This window comes from Molothrus ater, unplaced genomic scaffold (assembly GCF_012460135.2).
Source record: "Molothrus ater isolate BHLD 08-10-18 breed brown headed cowbird unplaced genomic scaffold, BPBGC_Mater_1.1 matUn_MA98, whole genome shotgun sequence".
NCBI lineage: Eukaryota > Metazoa > Chordata > Aves > Passeriformes > Icteridae > Molothrus > Molothrus ater.
The window spans coordinates 57,755-66,446 of record NW_023416560.1 but is presented as its reverse complement, the minus strand read 5'-3'; the positions used below and the strand labels follow the sequence as shown (position 1 = coordinate 66,446).

The 8,692-nt window shown below is 47.0% G+C and overlaps 1 protein-coding gene across 1 annotated transcript; it reads right to left on the bottom strand.

Annotated features, from left to right (window-relative positions):
• Nucleotides 1–1,177: 1,177 nt before the first annotated feature.
• Nucleotides 1,178–2,095, bottom strand: LOC118700910 (olfactory receptor 14J1-like). The gene has a single exon (XM_036405484.1). The coding sequence runs from the start codon at nt 2,093–2,095 to the stop codon at nt 1,178–1,180; it is 918 nt and encodes a 305-aa protein (XP_036261377.1).
• Between the last annotated feature and the right edge of the window lie 6,597 nt (nt 2,096–8,692).

Genomic DNA, 8,692 nt, shown 5'->3' with positions numbered 1-8,692 from the left:
GCTCCAGAGAAGGGAACACAAGGGCATCTATGGAAAAAACTCTGCTGGGAGATTCTTTAGTTCCTTCAAAGCCACACGTAGTGCAGCCCCTCATTGACACAATCTGTGGCTACAGGGAAGATGGAGAGAAACAAAATGAGAAATGGCAAACCCAATGGCTTTTCTTTGTAGACAATATTAAAAAAACTGAAACATGGGGAAAAAAAGAACAAACCCACAAACAAACCCAAAAGAATTGTCAAAGGTGATTTATATTACATGGCCTGTCCCTGCTGCAGCCCTGGCACTGCCACCCCCAGGGCTGTGCCCGGCCTCGAGAGCACTCAGGCCCTGCAGCAACACCAGGGCCACCAGGGCAGCGGGGCAGGGCCACGGCAGCAGCACTGGCAACACCAAGTGCTGCTGCTGCTGCTGGGCACAGCTGCTGGGCCAGCACTGATCTGCCCCAGCTCTGCACACAGACATTGCTGCTGCAGCTCCAGAGAAGGCAACAAAAGGGCATCTCTGCAGAAAACTCTGCTGGGAGATCCTTTAGCTCATTTAAAGCCACCAAGAGCACAGCCCCTCATTGACACAGTCTGTGGCCACCAGGAAGGTGGAGAGAAACAAAAGGGGAAATGGCAGAAACAATAACATTTCTCTGTGGACCATATAGTCAGGCTTGACAGCTAGCTGTCAACAAGCAAACAAGCAAAGCTGAGTTAATAGATGAAATAACAATTGATGATTTTAGAGTGTATCCATAGCAAGAAAGAAGAAAAGGCATTAGCATGGGAATAGATTAGAAAAGATACATGTACATTTTTGTTAGGTAGACTAGATGCATATGTAGATGTGTATGCATAGCTTATTAACTTTCTGTAAAACTTTTGCCAATTATATTGATACTAATAGCTTTGTTCTAATTAATATAATAAGTTATTGTGATGTAATCAATGACTTAAAATGATGTTTTCTTAAAAGTATATAAACTAGAGAACATGAAATATAAAAACATTTTTTTCTTTGACCCTAATCACGTATGTGTAGGTCACATCCAATCTAACAGTATCAGACAAGATTAATAAAGTGAAACAAAGAAAAAGAACCTCCAAAATGAAACCAACAAGAAGTATCAAAAACAACTTTTATTACAAGTGATTTGCAGAAATTGGTCAGCAGGTTAATGTTTCTGAAATCATCCAGTCATCAGTCTCCACACTGCAGCCTTGAGCTCCTGGTTCCTCAGGCTGTAGATGAGGGGGTTCAGGGCTGGAGGCACCACCGAGTACAGAACTGACAGGGCCAGATCCAGGGATGGGGAGGAGATGGAGGGGGGCTTCAGGTCAGAAAATATGCCAGTGCTGAGGAACAGGGAGACCACAGCCAGGTGAGGGAGGCAGGTGGAAAAGGCTTTGTGCCGTCCCTGCTCAGAGGGGATCCTCAGCACAGCCCTGAAGATCTGCACATAGGAGAAAACAATGAACACAAAACAGCCACATGTTAAAGAGATGGAAAAGACAAGTAGCCCAAATTCCCTGAGGTTTGAGTTTGAACAGGAGATCTTGAGGATCTGTGGGATTTCACAGAAGAACTGGCCCAGGGCATTGCCATGGCACAGGGGCAGGGAAAATGTATTGGCCGTGTGCATGAGAGCAGTGAGAAAGGCACTGGCCCAGGCAGCTGCTGCCATGTGGGCACAAGCTCTGCTGCCCAGGAGGGTCCCGTAGTGCAGGGGTTTGCAGATGGACACGTAGCGGTCGTAGCACATCACGGTCAGGAGCGAAAATTCTGCTGAGATGAAGAACACAAAGAAAAAGAGCTGTGCAGCACATCCAGTGTAGGAGATGTTCCTGGTGTCCCAGAGGGAATTGTGCATGGCTTTGGGGACAGTGGTGCAGATGGAGCCCAGGTCAGCGAGGGCCAGGTTGAGCAGGAAGAAGAACATGGGCGTGTGCAGGTGGTGGCCGCAGGCTACGGCGCTGATGATGAGGCCGTTGCCCAGGAGGGCAGCCAGGGAGATGCCCAGCAAGAGGCAGAAGTGCAGGAGCTGCAGCTGCCGCGTGTCTGCCAATGCCAGCAGGAGGAAGTGCCTGATGGAGCTGCTGTTGGACATTTGCTGTGCTTTGGCATGGGGATCTGTAAGAAAAGTAATCATGGAATAGTTGGATTTGGAGAGGACTTGAAATATCCCAGCACAGCCTGGGGGCACTTTCCCCCCACTGCCTGCCCAGGGCTCTGCTGCCTGGAGCTGTCCCTGCCAGCAGCTGCTTCCCTGTGCCCAGGGCTGGGCCCTGCCAGTGCTGCCAGAGCTCAGCCCAGCCCTGGGGGCTCAGCTCTGCCCTGCAGAGCCCTCCCAGCTCAGGCCCTGCCCAGGGGCAGCTCTGGCTCTGCAGGCTCTGATGGCAACTTCAGAGTGATAGTGGAGCCCTGGAAAATGTTAAAAATAGTCTTTGAAAATATTGGGCTTTGTGTTTTCTCAGATCACTGCACCTGCATAAGCAGTATGATAAAAGATATAATTGTTAGATGTGATGATTGTTTAGTAATTAAATATAATTATTATATAACCAAAGGAAGAATTGTGAGAAACTATGTTGGAAATTTAAAGGGAGCAATGTTTAGCTGAAATCTGTGTATACAATAGATGAATATGAGTTTAATAAGTAACGTGAAAGTTAAGTAATGATAGAGTATAAAACACCTTCACCTCGAGTGTATGGTCGGAATCAGATTTGGGTGGAAACTACCCTGATTCCCAGAGCTCTTGAATAAAAAGCACCGCATATAATCGCTTCTGAGATTATGTGTTTTTGAATGCTAACAAGAGCAACCCTGCGGAGGCTGGAAAAGCAGCACTGATGCTGCCTCTAAAGGGCTCTGAGCTGATTACTGTAACTGCCTGGTTTATAAACATCTGAGAGGATTGGTTTTTTTTTAAACCTGAACTGAGAGATAAATATCTATGTGCAATTTCCTATCAAGACAACTCAGAAAAATAGATTTAAAAAGCATGAGTTCCTCTTTCATCCAGTCCCTGCATTGCTGTGCTCCCTGTATGATCTACTTGGAAATGTTTTGCAGTTAAAGGCCATGCTGGGAGCAGCCCTGAACAAAGCAGCATCCTCCCCACACAAGGAGAACACTCCCAAGCCTCACCAGCTGTCTCCTGCCACCCAGATCTTGTTCCCCAGTGCTGGGAGCAGCTGCCAGGGCTGGCTGAGAGCTGTCCCTGGCAGGCAGCAGAGTCCCTGCCCCAGCACAGCGCCCTGGGCTGCAGGACCCTGCTCTGCAGGACAGCCCTGGGCACCCCTGGCTGCTCTGCACAAGAGACAAGCAGAGAATGTACTCACAGGCTCTGCAGGCATTGGCATGTTCCAGCTGCAGGAGATGGCTCCAGGAGCTGCAGCTGCATTGTCCTGCAGCCAGAGGTTCCTGTGCCAAGGGCTGGCAGTGATTGTGCCCCAGGCACTTCTCAGCCCCTTCCCAGCCCTGACTGATTGAAGCTCTCTGTGCCTCTGGGCTGTGCCCGGGCTGGCTGCAGGCAGTGCCCCAGCCCTGCTGGGCTGGCAGAAGAGCTGCTCATCAAGAGAAATGTGCTTTTGAAGCTCTTCTTGGTGACCAGGAGCTGCCTCTGGGCCAGGAGCCCAGCCCAGCTCAGCAGCACAGACACAGCACAAGGACTTTAATCAGCCTCTGGGGCTTTGTGCTCAGGCCCTGGACATCAGTCCCTGAGAGGGAGCTGAAGAAACCTCTCCAGAACTCCAAGGCAGAACCCAACTCCAAACTTTCTTGGACTTTTAATGGGTCCCAGAGAGGGACACGACTGAGCAAGTGTCCCCAGGCCCCAGGCAGAGCAGAGAACTGCAGGCAGTGATGACAGGTGGGGACAAAGAGAAGCCAAGTCTTGGTGCCCTGGGGCACAGCAGGGTCTGTGCCAGCAAGGGCTGGGAGGAGACACCTTGTCCTGAGGCCCTGGGGCCTCCTGGCACAGCCCCAGCCAGGCTGGGCACTGTCAGCCCCTTGTGCTGCCCTCAGCATCCCCCCCTAGCCCACATCCCAGTGGCCTCAAGGATCTGCTGCAAGGAGTCCCTGGGGAGCCTTGCTCAGCAATGGCCCTGGGGGCTCCTTCATGCTCCCTGCAGGGACTGCAGCTTTTTCAAAGGACTTTGGCCTTGGCTTTTGCCTTGCAGTCTCTGAGAGGTTTGTGCAATCATGGCCTCCAATTATCTGCTGTAATTAATCCCTGGAGAGGCTTTGTCAGTAACAACACTCAGTGGAGCTCATTAATGCTTCAGGGTACTTCAGTTATTTGAAGGTACTTGGTGTTTCCCTTTTGATCCAGACTCTGTGAGAGGTTTGTGCAATCATGGCCCCAATTATCAGCTTTAATGGTCCCTTGAGAGCTTTGTACTGACACTCAGTGGGGCTCATTAATACTTTGAGATACTCAAGGTTTTTGAGGTACTTTGGATTTTCCTTTCTACACTGAGTCTCTGAGAGGATTTCATGCCATCCTGGCCTCCAGTTCTCTCCTCCAAGGAGTCCATGAGGGGCCTGTGTTGGGGATGGACCTCAGTGGGACCCATTCATGCCTTGAGACACTTTGAGTTTTTCCACTGACTTTGACTCCTGGAAAGGTTTTTGCAATCCCCTCTCAGGCCCTGAGGTTCCAGACTCAGCTCCATTTGCACCTCTGGGCTTATAAGGATCAATCAAGTCCTGTCAAACCATGGCTCTGCCTTGATTTCCTTCTGGTCTGGAGCACTTCATCAGGAAGATTTCCTTTTACAGTTATGGAGAAATATTTCAAAGAGATTCTTAGAAATATGTAATCCTATCTTAATGGGTGTCTTTTATTGCTGCTACCATAATACAAGAGGTGGTTGCAGCATTCTGTGATTGATATGGATCCAGGGTCTCTCCTAAGGAGGTCTGGCCAGGTCAGTGAAGTTGTACCTTGAGAGGTGACCCAGTGTGGACAACCCAGCCCCACATTCCCCAACCCCATGTGAGAAACAATCTTCACTTTCAAAAATTTAAATGGTTTATTAAGACCTTATCAAAATACAACTGAAGCATCTTGATTTTCATATCTGTTCAGATACATCCAAAGGCTGAATAAAGAAAAGAATACAGTGCCAGGACCAAAGAATTCAGTCACCATGTGCTCATTTACAAAATGGATGTTCTGTCTTTTATACCTCTTGCCCCTCCCAAAGTCTTGTCAGTTGACTCCTTCTTCTCTGTCCAGTGGTGGAGATCACTGTCTCACACCTTGACTGGAGGTCAGGTGCTGCCATAGGAACAAGCCAACCCTCCCAAAGGCCCCAACTACTGAGGCCATCCTGTGATAGCAATGCAAGGGGGAGGGGAAGGATAACTGTACATCTACAAAACTTCTCTTAACATATATTTAATATTCACCCCTTACCTGTGAGAGTCAACCATTGGATTATTCATCTATAACAAACCCCTCTTTTCTTTTTCTGTAAGTCATTATTCTTGAACAATTCAGTAAAAAATTTTCTTTCTCTCTTGAATGAGTCATACCAGCATCTGTTTATGTAGGCAAGGACAGTGGGAACAGGAGAAAAAATCTCAGGTTTTCCTTAGACACACTGATTTGGAATGGACAAAAGGGCATCCCAGAGGTCCAGTGTGGCTTTGACTCCCATCTACCGTGCCTGTGTGGCTGCTACCCATAGTTGGTGTATCTTAGGGGTGAGCACAGAGGCCAGCTCAGTCCTGCCCTCCAGTCCCTGTTGAATTAAAAGACAACTGAGGAATTACAGAGGTCTGGAATGGCCTTTTGTCCCTACCTTACCATGCCTACAGGGTTGCTACCCACAGCAGGGCTATGGAGCCTTCTTGGTAGCAAACAAAGGGGCCAACCCAGCCTTGCCCTCCTTCCTTTGTCTTATTTTCTTGAAGAAGCTGTCCCATTGCCTTTTACAGTCCCTTGTGTACTTCCCCTCAACAGATGCTGGTAATTCTCACCCATGAAAACAGGAAGACAGTTCTCGAGCTGGTTGGTGGAAGCTTGACTCTGCTTTTTGGGCATCTTGGTGTTTTTCTGGTTGTCTCTCAGTCTCTGCTTGAGAGTCAATCTTGTTTCACCCAGCCTGGATGTTACAGTCCACTCTTTGGGTTCTTCTCCTGGGCCTTTGACTCTGTTGCCATGAGTCCATCCCCGCTCTGCAGCTCGCACGGCCGATTCGGTGGTGAGCAGTGCCTGAAAGGGACCTTCCCACTGGGGAGTTAGAGCCTGATCTCTCCACGACTTAATCATCACCCAATTCCCGGGATTAATATTATGGATTCTGAAATCCAGGGTGGTAGTTTGAGGAATTGCCCTTTTATGTCTTAGCCCTTCTAAGGTTTGTGCTATAGACATCACTTATTTCTTGGCATTGGCTTCCCCTTCCTCACTGGGTGGCAGCCTTCTGGGGCGAGGTCAGGAAGGGAAACCCAAACATCATTTCATAGGGTGGGACCCCCAGATCTGACTGGGGTTGGGTTCTAATTCTTGATAAGGCCAAAGGGAGACATTTTATCCATGACATTTGGGTTTCAATCATTAGTTTAACTAGAGCTCTTTTAAGAGTTTGATTCATTCTCTCAACCCGACTGGAACACTGTGGATGCCATTGGGTGTGTAATTCCCATTTTACTCCCAGGGCCTGAACAACTTTCTGCAATATCTTTAATGTGAAATGAGTTCCCCAGTTGGAATCAATCCTGTTTGCCATCCCATATTGGGGAATGATTGATTCTAGAAGTGTTTTACTCACAGCACTGGCATTGGCTTTCACAGTGGGTACCACCTCTTCCCAATGAGTCACGTGATCTACTATCACTGGCAAAAACTTCCACCATTGTACCTGGGGAAGCTCAGTAAAGTCTCCTTGGATGTTTTGGAAGGGCCATAAGGCCAGTTCTCACCCTCCCCTGGGTGTTTTCCTCATGATTTTCTTATTTACTTGATGACATATCCCAGACTGTTCAGTTACTTGCTTAGCTATTCTGAAAATTCCTGTACATCCCCAATCCCTTAGAAATTGAAAACTTAGCACTTGTGTATCCCAATGTGTTGTTCCATGTATGCCTTCCAGCATTTTCCTGGCAAGGGGTTTATTCAACATTTACCTCCCGTCTGCTAATTTCCACTTCCCTTCATTATCTTTCTTGGCTTCTGTTTTGAGGACTTCTTTTCTGTCCCATGAATACGGGGACTTCTTGCATTTCACTCATGGGTGTTAATACTATTTTTAGTTTTTCTGTCTCTGATTCAGTTGCATTTTAAGCTTCTAAATCGGCTAAATTGTTCCCTTGCGCCTTTTGAGTCACCCTTTTTTGATGTCCTTTAACATACACCACTGCTACTTCCTCTGGTAATTGTAAGGTTTCTAACTCTTCTAAAATAATTTTTTTGGGAATCAGTCCCTTTCCCTTTGAATTTAATAGCCCCCTCTCTTCCCAATTTTTTTCCAAAGGCATGCACTATTCCAAAATTGTATTTTAAGTCCTGTATATATTGTTCTCCTTTTCCATGCAAATATTTCCAGAGCTCATTTTAGGGCATATAGTTCACACGCTATAGATCACATGCTGACCAGTTGGAAGGTAACTTTCTCTTTTCTATGGCCACCAACCCTTCATGCACTGTAGCGTACCCCAATACCCTGTGCCCCTTTATTACCTGTGAAGATCCATCGATGTACAATCGATTTCCACCTTGAAGTGGTTGATCTGTTTGGTCCTCTCTTCCTTTAGTTTGATAGTTTATAACCTCTAGGCAATTATGTATTAGTTCCTCACTTTGTTCTCCATACAAGAACTGGGCAGGGTTGAGTTGGTTACTCACGATCAGCTCTAAACCATTATCTATTAAGATGGCTTCATACTTTAGCACTCAGGAATCAGTGAGCCATTTCTGTCTTTTGGCTTAGGATACTTCTAACTGAGTGTGGAGTATATATTTTCAATTTTTTCAATAACCTTAAAGGGTAATATCTTGGTTTGAAAAGACAGGTGTCCACTAAGGAAGGCATGAGCCTCCCTTGAAATGGAAAATGTAAACCCCCCCCACCTTATAATTATAATAATTTTGAAATTAAGAGGCTCTTCAGCAAAGATATTGGAATAGGAATAACAGTTCTTTACTAGGAAAACTAAAAATACAAATGTAATAGTACAAACAAAAACTAACAACCTACTGACAGTGTCAGAATACCTGTTGGTCGGGTGTTGGCAGCAGTCCCATTGAATGGTGGCTGCAGTGCTCCTGCAGTGACAGGTGTGGTTCTGTTGGAGCAGGGATCCTGCAGAAGGGTGTAGTTTTCCTCTGAAGGTCCAGTGGTGGTGTAGATGGGCCTGATCTTCCTCTGGGAATCCAGTGGAGAAGAAAGCTGCTCCTCTGGGCATCCAGTGGGGCTGAAAGCTGCTCCTCTGAGAATACAGTGGAAAAGCTGTACTGGTGTCCCAAAATCTCAGATTATATCTCAGTAGGAATGCTTGGCTCCTCACTCTGGGCAGAGCTTCTCACAATGGGATGATGTAATTTTTATCAGTCATACAGTGAGACTCAATGGCCCATTAACAGAAGATACCTCCCCAGAGGGGGATTGATTGAGGCAAAGATAAAGAAAAACTGCCCAATTAACAGAAAAACTGCCCCATCTCTAAGAGGTAGGAATAAGATACACACCCA